This window comes from Elaeis guineensis, chromosome 11 (assembly GCF_000442705.2).
Source record: "Elaeis guineensis isolate ETL-2024a chromosome 11, EG11, whole genome shotgun sequence".
NCBI classification, from domain to species: Eukaryota; Viridiplantae; Streptophyta; class Magnoliopsida; order Arecales; family Arecaceae; genus Elaeis; species Elaeis guineensis.
The window spans coordinates 119,380,591-119,400,618 of NC_026003.2; the positions used below are offsets into that span (position 1 = coordinate 119,380,591).

The window sequence follows — 20,028 nt, forward strand, 5'->3', positions numbered from 1 at the left end:
CGAGAGGCAGTCCACAAATCGACCTCCACTTTTCAATGGGTTAAACTATACCTATTGGAAAGCTCGAATAAAAATCTTTATTCAAGCTCTTGACTATGATATGTGGAGTATCATAGTAAATGGACTACACACACCCACTAAAATAATTGATGGTGTGGAATCAACCAAATCCGAAAAAGAATGGGATGAGGTTGATAAGAAAATGGCTCAACTAAATGCTAAAGCCATGAATATTTTGTATTGTGCCCTAGATGCAAATGAATTCAATCGTATTTCAACATGCATGTCTGCTAAAGAAATATAGGATAGATTAGAAGTAACTCATAAAGAAACTAATCAAGTGAAGGAATCCAAAATTAACATGCTAGTACATAAATATGAACTTTTTAAAATAGAGCATGATAAAACTATAACTGAAATATTTACTCATTTTACTGATATTATAAATGGTCTAAAAAGTCTTGGTAAGTCTTATTCTAATAGTGATCTCGTGAGAAAGATTCTTAGGTTCTTACCAAGAACTTGGGAAGCCAAAGTGACCGCTATCCAAGAAGCCAAGGATCTGAACATCCTACCCTTGGAAGAGCTTTTAGGATCACTGATGACACATGAGCTGAGCATGAAACAATATCAAGAAGAAGAAGTCAAAAAGAAGAGGACAATCACCCTCAAATCCATGGCTCAACTTGATGAAGAAACTGATGATACGAAAAATGAAGAGCAGGATGAAGAAATGGCTCTCATTACTAGAAGGTTTAAGAAATTTTTGAGGAAAAAAAAATAAGGAATGAGGAAGAAGCCACCCATAAAAGTGAAACATAGCAAAAAAAAGGATAAAGACCAACCTCTTATTTACTATGAATGCAAGAAACCGGGACACTTTAAGTCTGAATGCCCACAACTGAAGAAGGGTCCCAAGAAGTACAAGAAGAAAGCCATGATGGCTACTTAGAGTGGAAGTGATAAGTCAAGCTCCGAAGAAGAAGACTCAAATGAACAAGCCAACTTGTGCCTTATGGTACATGAAAAATGAGGTAAATTCTGCAACTTCTATTGACTTTACCTTTGAAGAACTTCATGAAGCTTTTTATGATTTAATTGATGAACTAAAGAAGCTAGGGGTAAAGAACAAAGAGTTAAAATCAAAGAATCAATCTTTACTAAAACAAAATGAGAGCATTTCAAATGAAAAATTTGTCCTGTTTCAAGAAAATTTGAACTTAAAGAATGAAATTGCCAAGCTAAAATCAATAGTTGAAAAATTCACCTTAAGTTCTGATAAACTTAATATGATTCTTAAAAATCAAAAGGCCGTTTATGACAAGGCTGGTCTTAGTTACAACCCCTTAAAGAAATAAAAATTTCTAAAAAATATCTATGTAAACTCTTCAAACAATAAGTTTTCAAACATTACCTGCTTCAAATGTGGTAAAATAGATCATAAGTCATACACTTGTCTCTCTAACAAATCTGTAAATTCTAATGCTAAAAAAATATGGGTTCCAAAAGAAACCATTATGACTAACCAAAAAGGATCCAAGAAAGCTTGGGTACCTAAAGTAAAAATTTGACTTATGCTTGCAGGTGTGTCTAGCATCCCAAGGAGCAAACCGAAAATGGTATCTTGATAGCGGATGCTCGAGACACATGACTGGTGATGAATCTTAATTCATCATACTTGATGCTAAAAATGGAGGGATGATCACCTTTGGAGATAATGACAAAGGAAAGATCATCGGTATAGGTAACATTAGTATCACTCCCTCTAAGTATATTGAAAATATTTTATTAGTAGATGGTTTAAAACATAATTAATTAAGCATCAGTCAATTTTGTGATAAAGGATACAAAGTTATTTTTGAATCTTCTGTTTGCATTGTAACTAGTCCTGTTAATGAAGGCATTAAATTTGTTGGGCATAGACATGATAATGTTTATATGGTAGATTTGAATGATCTATCCAAAATAAACATGCAATGTCTAGTATCCTTGAATGCCAAGATTAATGAGACTAGTTGGCTTTGGCATCATAGGCTTGCACATATTAGCATGCATTCACTTTCAAAACTCATTAAGAAGGAATTGGTTATTGGTTTATCCAAATTGAACTTTGAAAAGGATAGAATTTGTGATGCATGCCAACTAGGTAAACAAACAAGAGTTTCATTCAAATCTAAAAATATTTTTTCAACTTCTAGGCCATTAGAACTATTGCACATGGATTTATTTAGACCTACTAGAACTACTAGTCTAGGAGAAAAACGATATGGTTTTATAATTATTGATGATTTCTCTCATTTTACATAGATTTTTTTTTTGGCACACAAGGATGAAACTTTTCAAATTTTCTCTAAATTTTATCGAAAAGTCACAAATGAGAAAGATTTTTTAATTCAAAATATTCGAAGTGATCATAGAACCAAATTTGAAAACAAAAATTTTAAAAAATTTTGTGATGAAAAAGGAATTGGCCACAACTTTTCGACACCTAGGATACCCCAACAAAATGGGGTAGTAAAAAGAAAAAATAGAACCCTTGAAGAAATGACCCGTACCATGCTGTGTGAAAGCAACCTTTCAAGATACTTTTGGGCGGAAGCAATTAACACAGTATGTTACATATTAAATCGTACTTTAAGTAGACAAATTTTAAAGAAAACTCCCTATGAGCTTTGAAAAGGAAGAAAACCAAACATTGCATATTTTCATATTTTTGGTTGCCGATATTTTATGTTAAACAATGATAAAGAAAAACTAGAAAAATTTGATGCAAAATTTGATGAAGTGATTTTTCTTGGTTACTCCTCTTCTTATGAAATTTAAATTATTCCAAATGGATGTCAAAAGTACTTTTTTAAATGAATATATTGCTGAAGAAGTTTATGTAGAACAATCTTCAGATTTTAAAAATCATATTTTTTTTAATCATATTTTTAAATTAAATAAAGCTCTATATAGTTTGAAATAAGCACCCAGGGCTTGATATGAAAGGCTAAGCAAATTTTTACTTAATAATAATTTTTTAAGAGAAAATATAGACACAACCCTTTTGATTAAAAAAAATCAAGATGATATATTAGTTATACAAATATATGTTGATGACATTATTTTTGGGTCTACTAATGAAACTCTTTGTCAAGATTTTGTAAAGCTCATGCAGGGGGAGTTCGAGATGAGCATGATGGGAGAACTTATATTCTTCTTCGGACTCCAAATCAAACAAACAAAGGAAGGAATCTCCATCATCCAAAGTAAGTACACAAGAGAATTACTTTAAAGATTTGGAATGGAGAACTTCAAAGCAATTGGCACACCCATGAGCCCATCATGTAAGCTTGACAAGGACGAAGAAGGTAAAAGTGTAGACTTAAAATTTTATAGAGATATGATTGATTCTCTATTATATTTAACTGCTAGTAGACTTGATATTATGTTTAGTGTTTTCCTGTGTGCTCGCTTTCAATCAAATCCAAAAGAATCACACTTGAATGCAGTTAAAAAAATTCTTAGATACTTAAATGGTACACAAACTCTAGGATTATGGTATTCTAAGGACTCATTAATTGACTTAATAGGATATTCAGATGCCGATTTTGCTGGATGTAGATTAGATAGAAAAAGTACTAGTGAAACTTGTCAATTTCTTAGAGTTAACATAATCTCTTGGTTTAGCAAGAAATAAAATTCGGTAGCACTGTCTACGGCCGAGGCCGAATACATTGCAGCCGGAAGTTGTTGTGCTCAAATTTTTTGGATTAAGCAATAACTCGAAGACTTTGATATCAAACTTAATGAAACTCCCATAAGATGTGATAACATTAGTGCTATAAATCTCACTAAAAATTTAATTCAACATTCTAGGTCAAAACATATTGAAATAAGACATCCTTTCATAAGAGAATATGTCCAAAATAAAGACATAATTCTTGACTATATTTGTACTGAAAAATAATTAGCTGACATCTTTACCAAGGCCTTAAGTGAAGATAGATTTTATGAAATTAGGAGAGAACTAGGAATCCTTGATCCATCTGCTTAAGTGTCTCTCTAATTTCAAGGTATCACCACTAAAAATCCTTTTAGCTTAATTCTCATCTTTTCTTTTGAGATCAAAAGTCCAAAATTATCTTTCTCATAATCAATTTTTGGGTAGACATCCTTCTCCTAATGTTTCAATTTTTTTTAAAAATTGTTTCATTATTTTTCTGAATTTCTCTGTGCCATGAGTCGGCCCTTAGGATCGACCCTAGGATAAACTTGTAATAATGACTAAATCCTTCGGACACTCTCTTTTTGTTGGAAATCTCTCCTTGAGCCGACCCAACTCTCCGCCTTCTTCCTTCCACCAAACCAAAAATCTAAGTTTTCTCTTAGCCAACCCAAGTCTCCCTCTTTTCTTTCTCAAATCTAAGTTTTCTCTCAAGATTTCTCTCCCACTGTCTCTCACCCTCTAAATCGCCCTCTTGGAACCAAGTTCCTCCCCTTCTCCTTCTTCATTTGGAGCGATTCAAGCCTACCCTAGACTCAACCCGTTTTCTCTAAATCGGCACTCCACTTCTCCAAAATCCTTATCTTTCCACTAAAAATCCTTCATTTCTCCCTCACATTTGCTCTCCTAAATTTCGTGCTAGTCCTACCTGTGCAAATGACTCCCAAAATGAAGCTTCCACAGAGGAGGAAATCAGTTCGCAGGTTGGAGGAAAGTGTGCGTCGAAAGAGACCAGCAATCGAGACCACTTCTGCTTCAAACCCTGCTCCTGCTTCAGCTCCGGCTACAACCCGGTCACCAATCAGTCCTAGTAAGGTTCCCCTCTCTGATAGGAAGGTAGAGCCCGACAAAAATATTGATTTCAGATTTTTTGAAAAGGGTTCATTATCGAATCAAAAATTAAGGACCAAGGTTGGAAATTCTACTGCTCCTTAAAAGAAAATACTTATGTGGATCTTGTTAGAGAATTTTACCTGAATTTGGGATACAGCAATGAAACAGTAAAATCCACTGTGAAGGGTGTAGACATTAGCCTAGATCCTGTGCTTTTAGGGCAGATACTTCATTTACCTTGTGAGGGGTACACAAACATGGAACTCCCAAGTAAAGAGGAAGGAATAAATGTTATTCTAGGGAGAACCTTTACTGGAAGTCTGAATAAATTAGAGGCAAAGATTCTTTCTATTGAGATGAAACTGCTACACCACATGGTAACTAAGTTATTTTTCTCTAGAAGTGGTAGACATGATCTTCTCTCTAGTCGGGACATCTGCATTATGTATCATGTAATTACTCAAACCCCCCTGAACCTCTCGGCATTGATGTTTGAGGCTATGAGAGAGATCTTGAATAGGTCCAAGGCACACTTGCCTTTTGGTATGGCTCTCACTTTAGTATTTAGGAGGTTTGGAGTTAGCTTTGAGGGGGAGACAGTAGCTAGGCTATCTCACTCCGACACTATCAACCGCCATACTTTGCACCGCATGAGATTTTTCAAAACTGATGGTGGTTGGACAAAAGGTGTAGAAGAGAGAGCTGAGGATAGAGCAGAGGAGGAAGGACCATCCTCACCCCTCCGTGATCACAGAGCAGCTTCACCAGATATTCAGTTTATTTCTGATCACGAGGCTGGTCCGTCAGAGTCCGCGAAGAGGCATACTTCAGTTCAACAGCCAGACAGTAGAGTACATCCTTCAGAGATCAGATTGGCTGATGATCAGATAGAGATGATATCTCAGCGTGTAGCTTCCATACTATCTCGTCAGTTGGATACTTCAGCTTTTGGACAAAGATCGACATCTCACGATGTATCTGATCAAACACTGATCCCTCACATCTTCACTGTTTTTCAGATGATTGCTGATCAGTCGGTACGCATTGAGCAGCTTGAGGGTTGTATATTGAGACTGACTGACAGAGTATTTGACTTGCAGGGGCAAGTGTTAGTTCTAGCCCATCCACAGCCGCATGAGGACATTACTGAGGTCTCAGACCTATCTGCGAAGGCGGCCAGACTACGAAGAGTCTTAGAGAGTGGTTTTGACTTCCTGAGGAGAGAGATCAGGGGCTCTAGTGAATATGCTTCTACTCAGTTCAGTGCCCTGATGCAATCTGTTTCAAGAGCTCTGAACCTTCTGGACACCATCAGACTCTCACTCGTAGCTCAGTCCTTTGCTTCTCAGCCTTCAGGATCTTCTCACCCCTCCACTCGTGCTGGCACCTCTACCTGTGGCAGAGGCAGACGCGATCGAGGTCGAGCTCGTGGACATGATCCTTCATCTCCTCATCCCATCTCTGATTCATCAGACTCCGATCCGTCCAGCCATGATATCTATTAGATCCAGTGTAGTCTGTCCTTTCTTTAGTTTTTGTTTAGGATCTATCTTGTAGGCCATATAATATAATGTTGACTGATTGACTCTTAGATAATTTCTATCCATATCTTTTGTACTCTAAGTTAACACTTATGTATTGAAACATCTATGTATTCAGTCATCTTTTGGATATATATATATATATATATATATATATATATATATATATATATATATATATATATATATATTAGATAGTTTCTATCCATATCTTTTGTACTCTAAGTTAACACTTATGTATTGAAACATCTATGTATTCAGTCATCTTTTGGATATATATATATATATCTTAGATAGTTTCTATCCATATCTTTTGTACTCTAAGTTAACACTTATCACTTATGTATTGAAACATCTATGTATTCAGTTATCTTTTGGATATATATATATATATATATATATATATATATATATATATATATATATATATATATATATATACTTTGACTTTCAATGAATATTTCTGAATGTGATCAAATTGAATTACTTTTAATTTGAGATTTGTGCTGTGAAATATTTGAATAGCAATATCTTTTAAATGAGCAAATTGGTATATCTTTTACGTTTGCTATATTGAGGAGGAGTAAAATAATAAGCAATAAAGAAACAAGCAATCAAAGAAGGAAGCTAAAGAAGTAAAATTGATCCCATCAAAAAGAAGGAATAGAGAAAATATATTCTTTTAAAAAAGAAGCAGAGAATCTCAATTGATGCTGTCAAAAAGGGGGAGTAGAGATTCAAAATCGAGATTGAGCAATAAGAGCAATAAAGATTGAACAATAAGCAATAAATCAAGATTGAGAAATAAGCAATAAAGAATGAGCAATAAGTAAATTGTTAAGCAAATAGGCACATGTGTCATATGCCAAAGAATCAAAATCAGCTTTTTCTTTCCAGACAAATGCACTTATAAGCAAATTTCAAATCTGTCTTCAAACTGCTTATGTTGCATTTCGTTCAAATACTTGACTATAATATTTAAGTGATGCATCTTCATAAGTTTGAAATTCATGTTCAATACTTTATATATGCTTTTGTTCAAGTATTTTATCATCATCAAAAAGGGAGAGATTGTTACTCCTTGAATTGATTTTGATGATTACAAAGCATTTGAGGGGGTTACTAATGATTTTGGCTTGGAAAAAGACTTATTGCATTTCAGGGGCAAAATCATAATTTTATCAAGACCTGATTCGGAAGCCTCAAGAGCAAGAACAAAAGATGTGCAATCTATTGGAGGCAATTTCAATATTTTTGGAAGTGTATTTTGTAAGAAAATCAAATTTTTATTTTTGAGTCGACCTCATGAGTCGACTCATGGCTAAAAGGGCTGAACGACACGCGAAAATTTTGGCTGGCACACTCTGTGAGTCGATCCCATGGGTCGACCCCTTAGCATGAGTCGATCCTATGAGTCGACCTCTGCTGCTCTGCAGGTCAAAATTACAGAACAGTCATTTTCTGCTCTTTTCCACAGAGGTCGACCCTATGAGTCGACCCATGAGCATGAGTCGACCCTATGAGTCGACCCCTGCGACGGAAAAGTTCCGCAACGGCTAGTTTTTAACCCGTTTCAATTGCATTTAATGCTCATTTAATGTGCTCTAACGGCTTTATTTCAGCCTAGATTACTCTCCATCATTATTTAAAGTTATATAAAGGGACTTAAAGGAGGGAATCAAATATAAGAAAGAAATTTGAAAAGGTTCTTCAAGCATTCTTTTTAACCCTAAGCAAGAGCCCACTTAAAGAGTTCAAGAAGCTTTTAATTCAAGTTCACCAACTCCTTAAGAGCTCATTCAAGTCTCCAACCACCTTGAGAAAATCAGAAAGAGCTTCCTTCTAATTGTGTAAAGTGTATTTAAAGCTTTATTTGCTCATCAAAAGAGCTTCATCTGTATTTCTGTGTAATTAACTGTAATACTCCTTTTTGAGTTATTGTTTTTGTTTTGGAAGGATTCCAAAACGTGAAAATGTTGATCCGAACCTTGAATCGGATTGTATTAGGTTGGCTTGTACTCGAAAAATAAGTGTTCTAGCTTGGGATAGCTAGAGTCGGAGGTTCTGACGATTGTATTCAGGTTGAATACAGTTTAGTGGATTTGAATTCTCAAGTAGGAACTTGAAGAGTGGATGTAGGTGCAAGGTTGGCACCGAACCACTATAAATCTTCTTGTTTGTATTGTGCTTACTTGCTCTCCTTTTAAATTTCTTTATTCTCTTGCATTCTTGCATCCAACTTCTACACCTTGCATAAATTACACTCTCCATATTTTTTTTGCTCATTGTTAAATAATCTTCATAGTTGTAAGTTAAATTTAAAATTTTTAGAAACCCAATTCACCCCCCTCTTGGGTTGCATAGTTGGGCAACAGCCATCGTCCTTCCCATCGCCACCACCCATCCACTGTCTTCTTCCTCACGATGGGCAGCGAAAAGAGGGGGGCCAAAGCTAGCACCTTCGTCTACAAAATCCGACTGGCGGCAGCCAGAAACCAACTGATCGATGGGCTACCGTCGTCTCCTTGACGACAGCCATCGGCAATCAAGGGAAAACCACCGGTCTATTAAGATCCGATGGTCTCAAGAGGATGACCGTGCGTGGAAAGAGGAGACAGTCGGCCGGCTATCTCTTTCTGACCCTCGCCGCCTTCTTCCATCGGCACGATCTCTGGTGGGGTGGGTGAGGGTGCCAGTGCGGGTGAGTGAGGGCAACGATGGAGGCGGCCATGGGGGGTGCAGGGTGTACGTTCGTCAGGGGGCAGAGGGCAATGCACGAGGGTGGGAGGAGACACGGATGATCAAGAGGTGGTGCCGGAGGCGCGATGACCGGAGGTGGGGTGAGGGGGTCGAGGTGTGAAGTGCGGGAGAAGGAGAAGGTGTGAAGTGCAGGAGAAGAAGAAGGAAGGAAAAAAATATAAAAAATAATAAAAATAAAAATAATAATAAATATTAAAAAATAATAAAAATTAAATAATTTAATTATTTAATCAAAAATAATTTTTTTCATACAATAATTTTTATCATTAAAAAATTAAATAAATATTTTAAAATACTAAATTAATAATAAAGAAACTTTAAAAATTTGATGTCATACTAAATAAGTCAATTAAAATTTCTAATAATTTTACTATAATATTTTCTATATGTATTAAATATAATAATTAATATAATTGATAATTTATTCAAATTATAAATAATTTAAATTATCAAATAATCTAAATTATTACTACCTGATAATGCCTCAAATACAACCTAAGATGGAGAATGCAGCCGAGTGCTTTGCCCATATTCAAAAATCTCGTCCCCTTGGCGAAACTCTACTTGACTCCTCTTTGAGCGTTGCTCGCATCTCGATCCTGGACTCATCTTGATGTGACAGTGTGTCTTTACCTCCGAGCCTATGAAAGCCGCTTCTACATCAAACGCGCCGGTATAGCGGGCGAATGGCCTCCACCGCCTTTGGCCCTCCATCCCCATTGGCCACCCTTCCACCTTCAACACCCTCGCCATTGACTCCGCCCTCGAAAACCGCCTTCACTTTGGCCGCCTCCGCTTCGCATCCCACCACCACCACTACGTCTACATCAGCCGTGCTTGGTTGCCTAGCAGCCAGCATTGCCAACCCGCTAAGTCCAACTCAACGACCTCGAGCTCACCGCCACCCTTCCTACTCCCACTTCCGCCGCCTTCCCGTCTCCACCACCTCCAAGTCTGTCACCATCATCGAGGACATTGACAAATCCCTCGACCTCTCCACTCGCAGGAAGAAGACCAAGTGCGGCGATGAACGCGACCACGAGCCTGACCTCGGTTTTGTGGGGGTTTGGTTTCATTGTTTCTGAAGTCGAGATGGAATTCCGTCCACATGGCAGGATGCTATAGCCTCCCTCTTCAAGTTGAAGTAGGACTCATTTATGAATTAAATTTTCACGCTAAATGTTCAGCCACCACCAATTTCTCCAGGCAGCTCAAGCAGAGTAGCCAGGCGAAGACCACAGGTTCTGCACCTTCGGAACAGTCCCCAGGTCTTATCGCAAGGCATGCTGCAGCATGCAGAAATGATATCGACAGCAAATGGACCATGCTTTTTTTTTTTTTGCCCACAACAAATTCAGTATAATGCATATACTAATGTCACAATTCCATAGCACAAGAATCCTAAAATCTCCATTGTAAGAGCATCAAGACAAGAATCTTGGAAATTTCTGCAATCCATATATCTCTTGTAGTTAAAAAACTTCAACAAGGCAACTGTATTATACATTTCTCATGTATTCATCTTCTACTATAATATAGCTTATAGTCAAGTGAACACAGGAGGGAAGGAGAAATATAAAACAATGTCAAGAATAAGAGGGAAAAGATAAAAGTGTGCATGAAGAAATACAAGTTTTAACGCTTGTAAGCTTATTCGCGAGCAGTCAGATTTTCAGCTGCATTGCATTCTTCCAGCAGAGTGACGATCTTATGTTCAGGGGCACTTATGGATGGCAATATGGTCCGTTTAGGTGGGGGGTTAGAGTGGGGCTTCGTTCCACCAGCTTCGGATTCAAGATGCGATCCTTCCTTTACAACCGGTAAGTTGGTTCTCATTCTTGCACTCGCAGACGACATTCGCTCCTTCCATATTCTTCCATCCTGATATTGGTCATCCATAAGAGCAGTTATATCCATTCTTGGCAAAGATGGTAGGTCTACAAGTTTTCCAATATCACCAAAATAGTGAATTCACTAAAGACAAATCAACTAGGCAGAAAAGCAAGAATGCAGGGAACTTTCAAATTTTATCAGGTTACTAAAGCCTTCGAGTTTGAAAATCTATGGTAAATACCATGCTAGTCTTAATAATAACGAGGCTGCTTTTAGGATGCTAGTCTTCACATCAGCTGACATGATAGATACATGGATTGTTCACCATCCCTGTTTCTGTTAGTGTCTGCTAAATTGGGGACCTTTGAGGTCCTTCAGAGGCTTCATGAGAGACTAAATTCAATGTGGCTCCAAATTAAGGCATATGAACCAAGACCATGTTTAGCAAGGTATTGGGTATAATATTGTTTGGGTATTTTCACCGATTCTGAGAGCTATCAATCAGGATATCAACCTCTCCCAACAGATATTGTAATTTGAACATTTTTAAAGGAATTATTGACTACTTTGTGGGCTAAATATTTGAAAGATGCAATGTAGGAACTCTGCAAGCCAGTCCACTATAAGCATTATAAAATCATGTAACACCATCTCCACTGAGATAGTATTTGATATAATAACCTTTTAGCATATGAAATTAGAGGGCATAAGTTTAGACACTGGGAGTTGGATGATTGGCATTTATTTGTACAATATGGATAACAGATAATTATTGCTAAAAATAGAGTACTTTCTTTTTTTCCATTGCCAGTTTAGCATTCAAAAAAAAAAAAAAGCATGCTCATCTGTGCAATCAAAGTAAGGAGCACTTAATCACCAAATGTTGTCAAACTCAAATCCCACATCTTGCTTGAAATGTCCAATTTCTGTGGTAGTTTCAGCTTATATTGGGAGAAAATGATCTGCTTTCAAATGAAACATACATTACCAAACAAAGCTAGTTGGTGTTGAACAGCAATAGACTGCCTTGAACTAATGCCAAACAAGAATAAAGAATATGTGACATATAATTGGTGAACAAATAAGCTAATGCAATAACTAAAAAAAAATGTGAGTATGCACTAGCAGACAGCAAAGAGACAATTATATGGTTAACATGAGAAAGACCAAAATTTCCTGCTCTTATTGAATCAATAGCAAAAAGGATTTTGCAAAACATGCACCACATTTATCCAAGGTGAGACAAAAAGGTGGCGTTCTGTAAAACATGATGTGATCCTGTATGAATCTGGCCAGAGAGCTTAGTTGACGACAAAATTTGTACGCATACTTTCATGCAAAAACAAATGCAGGAAATCGGGAACAGTTAATGGCATATAGAGAGCTTCAGCAGGTCACAAGAGTTCGACAATCAGTTTTATTATCCCATCTTTTATAACTTTATATATGCTTTATAACTCTAGCAAGAATCAAATGCTTAGATTTCTTGATTATAAATATGAGCTCTCTGAACATAAACTCTATTCCTACATAGGCAAAAATTGCTGTGTACTAGAACACTATCATACAATACACCCATATTTTATATGATACCAAAAGTAGATGGTAGCACCAATAAAACAACTGAATGTAACACAAATCCATAAAGAACAGTATAAAGGTATAAACTGATAAATAGAAAAATAGCTATGTCCAAGAGAAGCAATCACATCTGATGTTATACACGACAACATCCAGAAAACTATATGGTCATGTCATTAATTTTTAATCAATGCAATAATGTAGAATAATGATGACATGGATCAACTGCATATTTTAAACAAGCAGACATCAATATTATCTAAATTTTTATGATCTCAAAGAAAGGCAGGCAAAAAATAATAAACAACACAGGCCCCTGAAGATGGTACATGGGACATTGATTTATACACGAGCCTGGTTGCAAATAACCAGATCTTTACATGTTCGAATCCTTTTAATTAGTGCCTGAGAGAGAGAGAGAGAGAGGATAAGAAAAGTGAGAAAAATTGAGGAACAACGAAATCTAATTGTGTGACAACAAGAATTGAATGGCTATCACCACCAAACTCAATTGCCTGGTCAATATTTGTTTTTCTTTTCAACTATCACCATCATCTAGTGATTGGAAAACCAAACTGATGTGAAATAAAAAGTCATGAACTAAATTAAGGGAGCTCAAAGGAATAATAGCATAGCACTACCAAAAAAAAAAGGAATAATAGCAGAGCAGCAAAAGGGAGGAAACACTTACATTAAGTATTGAAGGTTCTGGTAGTGGGCATTTAACAGGTTGGTCATTGTTGAGAGGCTCAACTGGGTGTTCAACTGGCTTAAGCTCAACCCCTACTTCCACTCCATGGGCAGCAGTGGGAGGTGTTGAACCTGGTACCTCTGCATTGGGTGCCACTGTTCCCCCAACCTCCTGAAAATAGTGAGTTGAGAGAAAGAGAAAGAGAGAGAACAAGCTACTAAAGTCTAAAAGAGTGTGTTGATCAATCAAGGTTTTTTTGCAAAGAAAACAATTAGCAACTTCGTGCAGAAAACTTGGTCAACCAGATTACAGGGAAAAGAAGTTATCAATAACAAATAAACTATTATAGTTTTTTTTTCTGAAAAGGAAAAACGCTTGCAGTGGTAGGGGGGGAATTTTGTAAAGTTAAGATTTATAAAAATGACAAACACATTAACATATTACAAAAATCCCCAAAAAAAGGGAAACCAAACCAATATTACTGAAATGACCAAACTAGCCCAATAACATAATAGCTGCAAGTAATTCCAATGGAAACAAGGAATTTTCCAAAAATGTAAAACAGACGACAATAGTTCCAGAGAAGGCCAAGAGACCCACAGAACGCTCCAAAACATGGCAGTGAATTCAAGTAACAACAAAAACATGTTGGGTTGTTGGGTTCTTTTCTACTTGAATAATTTTTTGACTGGAAAATGACTAAAAAATCGTATAAATAAGGAACAAAAACAAAAGCATCAAACAATCGAGATAAATCTCGACTAAAAACACCGAGCAATCAACTGCACTCAAATGATTCAACACATCTATCAAATCCTGACATGAATTTTCCAAATATAAGAAAACTACACAAAGTCGTCTCCAAGTAACAACAGAAGTAGGAAAAAGGTTCTTTTTAAAAAAAAAGAAAAAAAAAAAGGTTCGATGTGCTTACGATCGCGCTGTTTGCCCGCCGGTGGCGGCTCCGTCCGCCGGAGAATCGAGAGAAGATCCCCACCATCTCCGCTGCCGCCGCCGCCTCTCCTTGGAACTCTTCTTCCACCGAGGTTGTTTCGCTAAATCAGGACTTCAGTACCAGGTAGAGAGAGAAGCTGCGGGCGAGGAAAAGGGAGGTGACTCGACTCGACTCCTTGCCCCGGATAACAAGGGGGATGGTAGGAAAAGGAATTCAGCTCACCGCTGGATAAAGGGGCGGTGAGGGGGCCGGTGAGCGGTAACTCGGGCAACCGCCGTTTCCCCTTCCTGAGTTCTTTCGAATGGCTAACTATAAATAGACCAGAGACCGAGAGTAGGTTGGATCCCGCGGCTGGTTTCCTGTATTCGAGATCTCCCGTGTGGGTCTTCCACACGCAGGAAGAGGTACTACAGTCGACGTTCGAAGCAGCGTCACTGGCTGGACGGTCACACGTGGCTCGCTAGGGAAGTCGAGCCGGCGACCGACGACAGAGACGGGGGGCCGAAAAACTGGGATCCGGTGGACGTCCTCGAACAGGGAACACCGGCATGTGTGCAGTCACAAAGAGCTGACGTCATGGCTCTGCGGACAAGGTATTGCTTTTCCTTAAAGGTATCGACACGCGTCGGAACAGTGCCGAGGGGATCGAGCCACGCTTTATTGTACTCGAAAGTTTGTGCTGGGATGTGATCTGATCTGATGTGATCCGGTCAGGACTGCAGGGCACGTGACTCCAGATGTGACACTTGGCAAAGTGGCGCGTCTTTTGTTCTCCTTGGTATGATTCGGGCGTGACAGGTACGGGGCTGATACGTACGGTCTTGTCACGCTTCAAAGATATGCCGCAACATAGGATCCAATGCTGTGTCAGATATTCTCTCATGTTCTCGGACAAGTGCCCTGGAAGATCTGGTTTTGAAGTCTCCCTCAAATTGTGTGATGCATGGAACAAGTGATTGAAAATTTGGACATCTTTTAGTCCCACAGTGAAGAGCGCATTGAGTGCAATCTCGATGACAATGTTCAACCATATAATTTATTTAATTTATTTCAACCGATTATAAATTAAATTATATTATTTATTTTATAAAAAAAATTATGTATGGACCTGAATTTTTGATTCATTTAACAGATAAATCAAATTTGAGTAAACAAATTCAATCAACTGTGTATCTGATATATTTTTTATCTTCAATATCTCGTGCTAAAATAAATGATCTTATCTTGAGTATATTTACATTGTAGGATGTGTGTTGCAATCCCCGGCGATGTGCACCCTGGCCCCAACTGGAAGTCATGTAATCTCTGTGGCAGAATATGCTTTGCACGTCGTACAATCTCAATAAGCGCTTGTTTAGTCGCGCACACAAGATGTGCATAGCAAATTCCTTACTCGGGAGGTGCTTGGACGATGCAGCATTGCGAAGAAAGGATATTTTCTAATTAGACAAGTTTTAAAACCATAGGATTCCGAAAAGATGAGGATGAGATAAATTAGCTTTTAGATTGAATTAGTAATTGAGATTTTTTGGATTGTGATCTCACGAGCATGTGAGATCTCAACCTTCCGTCATCTTGAGTGTTCATCTCCTTCCTCTTGGGTGTTCTGTTGCATGAGCCTTGTCCCAAATATAAGCTGCCTAGTCATTTAAACACCCTTTAAATAAAATAACTACTCGTATTGTTTTTATTTTACCATCTTTGTGATGCTCTACCATTTCATGTCGACTGTTCGGGACTGAAGATATCAATTTATGGGTTTAGGTGACTATGAACACTAACAGGATTGGCGAAGTCGATCACTTTGGCAACTAAATCTGGTAGCTTTCATTCGCGAACTATCAGAAAGAATGACTTGACCAAGGTTTGAACTGACTATTTTTTTTAAAAAAATTTTAAACACTGGGAACCTTGCTTGCAGCACACATTGCTTAAGATGTGACAGCCACAATTGCTGAAGAAAGGTAAGTCAAATTATATTGGATTAGTTTGCACGGTTGGGGATAAAGCAACTGTTTGGGTCTATCCGTTAGCTCCGAATTTTTGCCTCATAGGGCACATTTTACTGTGAACCTCTGGAGCTTTACTCTCACAGTTGCTAGCTAAGTGTTTTTCTTCTTCTTCTTCTTCTTTTTTCTTAATAAGTACCTATCATATGCTAACAACAAGATGAAAATGCTAATTTTTCATGCCTTATCTTCAAAACCCATCTCTTTTTTTGACTGGTTAATATTCCTCATACCACGTGGGGCAATGATTACTTGATAAAATTTTGTATTTTTATGCAACTTTATTGTCATACTTCCTGATCGTGGAAAAATCAGCCAATTTGATAGCAAGGAGATTACAAAGTAAAAATGCTGTTCTGATTTGTGCCTCAATAATCTAAATCTTTAGGGGTTTCATACGCTTAGAAATTAAGATTGCTGTAAAAAATGTTAATTATTTCACAAGTTGGGTAAATCATGCTTAAATTTTTTTTAACTCCAGGATTTAAGAACCCAGAGCAAACTTGAAGATCTAGGTTCCGTTCCCATCAAGAGAGTTACAAGATGACAAACTTGCAACCTTATGTCCCGTTTGGTATTGCCTTTGTCGTATGTTTTAGAAAATCGAACTACACTGAACTAGTATGTATCATGAAACCCCTCTATCATTTAAATTATTTGAAAAATGTATAGAGCTTTTGCAAGCAGAAGTTTATACTCCACAAATCTATATGGAAACAAAAACAAATATAACAGTACCAAACAGACTTGTAACATACTTGAACCTATGTATGCATTTCAAAGATACCCTTACTATGACGTATTCAAGATGTCGGCGGCATTACAGGAAAAAGTATCGAGTAGCGGTGCCAATTACATCACAGACATTGACTGAGGAAGGAGCTTTGCGTGAGAGACGCCTATAGCGGACCCAATGACTCGATATTTTATATTTGTGCGAAACGCCCGATCCGAGACCATGTACCCAACCCCTGAGTCCACTTTTCTGATGATGTATCATAGCCGTTACTCAAATAGGAAAGTTGCATACAAATTTCGGGAAGGGCCAGTAATTATCAAGAATAGATGCCAAAATACCAATCAAATTGGGCTCAAGAACAACGATGGTTTATCACCCAGAGATTTCAACAGATAGTACGAGGGTTAAGGTAGTCTCCATTCGAGGAGGTGGAATCATTAGGCGAGACAATTATTCGCTCTTATCATACTCGTTCAATTTGGTACAATTAAGGCACAGAATGAAGAAACCGTGGCAATAACGAGCAAGCTTATCAACAATCAAAACATTATATCCAAATGACTCATTCTACACGGAAAATAATTGGTTATAGTGATACTATTTATAGTGATAACGTATGTAACGAAAACAATGATGCTAGCATGAAGAATTAGTCACGTAGAACTTAGTTACGTTGGATGAAGTGCAAGTGTACAGGAAACACCACTAGAATTTGAACGCCACCAAAAGAAACTGAACTCAAGATTTATGCTTATATTTGACCCAAATGCTTACCTTCAAATTAGATCGCAAAAAATGGGTCTCCTCGCGGCTTCCCCATCTCTGTTGTCCTTTCATGGTAGCAGTCCGTCTCTGTCCCAGCACCATCCGGTGTCTAAATGGCTCATGCCAATCACCTCGCTCTTCCTCGGCTTCAGATCTAGTGGTCTACCGGAATTTACAAGATCCGGCGTGTGATCACGCCTTGGTGGGTAGTGGTTTCTGGAGGAGGGCGGTGAGGTAGACCTCGCCGTAGCGGAGGCCACCGGCGTCAGTCTTATTCCCCACCGCCCACTTGATGATCTTGTACCCTAGCCGTCCGATCAGTGGCGCGTATACGGCGTCCAGATCCGGCCCCTTGCAGAAGAAGTGGTCCACCCAGAGGAACCCCCCGGTCCGCAGCACGCGGTCCGCGTCGTACAGCAGGAACTCCAGCGCTGGCGCCGGGATCCAGCGGTTCACGGCGTGCCCGGTCCGTACCAGGTCGAGCACGCCGTCCTGGACCGGGAACCGCTGCTGGAGCGGCGCGTGGAGGGGGACGACCCCACGGAGCGCCGCCGCTTCGCTGTAGGGGGCGCCCAGGTTCATGGTGGTGGTCAGCACCGTGGCGTTGGTAAGGAGGCGGAGGCGGGCAGCGAGGGTACCGGTGCCGCCGCCGACATCGAGGGCGAGGCGGATCGGCGCGGCGCCAGCGGTGCGGGCCAGGGAGAGAAGCTGGGTTAGGGGGAGGTCGAGGACGGACTTGGCGGAGAGGAAGCGGGAGGCTTCGGTCTTGGGGTCGAAACCAAGGGAGGCGGGGAGGCAGGAGAAGGAGCGGCAGGGGGCGGCGGGGGGCCAGAGGACAGCGGCGTCGGGGAGGGAAGGGGGAAAGGGATCGGAGGGGAGTGACAAAGGGCTGAGGGGCTTCGGTGGGGTAGGGGAGAAGCAGCGGCGACGGGGGAGGGGGTGGCAGCCACGGAGGAGGAGGGGCTCAGCGACGGAGAGGAGGTCGCGGGGGCAGGGGGCGAAGGGGGTGTAGTTCATGTAGCGGTGGAGGAGGTCGGGATGGTCGGAGCAGGCGGAGGCGATGGGACCGATGTGGGAATAGAGGAGGAGCTCTGGCGGGGTGGCGGTGGCGGGGGGGGAGGTAGATGAGGCGGAGGAGGTGGAGCGGAGGCGGGTGAGATGGGCGATGGTGGCGCGGATGGTGTGGAGCTGCTGAAGGAGGTGGTCGGGGACGTCGGCGGCGGCGGGATCTAGGGTTTGGGGCGGACGAGGGGAGTTGTTGCGGATAGAGGAGAGGTGGTAGAGGGAGAGGATGTTGGTGGCCACCATGGCCACAAGGAGGAGAAGATTGAGGCCCATTCCGATCCCCATCCCCATTCTCTCCTTCTCAGCCACCGCCCTTCTTTCACTCACCCTCTATCACATTGGCGAGTAGTGGGAGAAGTTGGGGAATCTTGCGTACGGTACGCGCTTTAATTTATTGATAGTAAAAGAAAAGGGTGATGGGTGGTTGTAGCTGGTCTGGTTGGGATTAACGCAAGGTTTTACTCAGATCCAGGGTTTAAGTGGATCTCAAGGAAACAATAATTTTCATCAGTGAGGTAAAAAAAAAATTTTGCTGCGACGATGATACCACGGTAAATATATCACAATTCAATAAAAATATTTATATTTTATCAATTATTATATATTTTATTAATTTTTATGATGATATTTTATATTATTTTATAAATTTTTAATTTTTTATTAATTTATTATAAATTTGATATGATATCATTATTGTAATGAATATTTACTCATAAGATTGTTGTCTAATTGAAAAATTTATTTAAGATAAAAGGTCTATGACACTTGACACCTTATTGAGGTGTGAAGATTGCTTGACATTTTATCCTTTGAAATCGGGGGGAAGAAACCAATAATTTGAGATATTATATTTCAGAAGACTAAGCTCTCTCATTCGAAGATAATGATGCAACTCGGCACTCATAGAGGTCTCATCATTTGACTCATTATTCAAGAAAGCAATCTTTAGGCATGGTTTGTTAAGTTTTAAGAGGATGTATTTTTTAATTTTTTAAAATATATACATATTTGAGTAGTGCGAGCACCCACTTGTATCAACAAAATGTAAGATGTGGAATTTTGAGTGATCTCTATCAACCAGAGGAATTTAGACTTGGACTTTGAGGTATGACTTTCCTGGGATCACTCTATGAGATTATGTTATTAATAAAATATTTATATGAAAAATTAGGCATCATGCTATTTCTTATGAGTTACTTATTCTATCTAAATTGTAGCTTTAAGTATATAGAGGCCGGAGGTAGCTGTAGTTAGAGCATGAAGTCCT

At 39.1% G+C, this 20,028-nt stretch overlaps 2 protein-coding genes across 2 annotated transcripts; both read right to left on the reverse strand.

Annotated features, from left to right (window-relative positions):
* Window positions 1-10,559: 10,559 nt before the first annotated feature.
* LOC105053807 (uncharacterized) lies at window positions 10,560-14,660 on the reverse strand. Its single transcript, XM_073245507.1, has 4 exons — window positions 14,406-14,660; window positions 14,163-14,319; window positions 13,229-13,399; window positions 10,560-11,004 (listed from the first exon to the last, which is right to left on the reverse strand). Exons 2-4 carry the CDS (start codon window positions 14,226-14,228, stop codon window positions 10,774-10,776), a joined length of 468 nt encoding a protein of 155 aa, XP_073101608.1. The 5' UTR covers window positions 14,229-14,319; window positions 14,406-14,660; the 3' UTR covers window positions 10,560-10,773.
* Window positions 14,661-14,677: 17 nt separating this feature from the next.
* On the reverse strand, window positions 14,678-19,134 carry LOC140850795 (probable methyltransferase At1g29790). The gene is made up of 2 exons (XM_073245506.1): window positions 17,706-19,134; window positions 14,678-15,083 (listed from the first exon to the last, which is right to left on the reverse strand). Exon 1 carries the CDS (start codon window positions 19,050-19,052, stop codon window positions 17,889-17,891), a length of 1,164 nt encoding a protein of 387 aa, XP_073101607.1. The 5' UTR covers window positions 19,053-19,134; the 3' UTR covers window positions 14,678-15,083; window positions 17,706-17,888.
* Window positions 19,135-20,028: the final 894 nt, after the last annotated feature.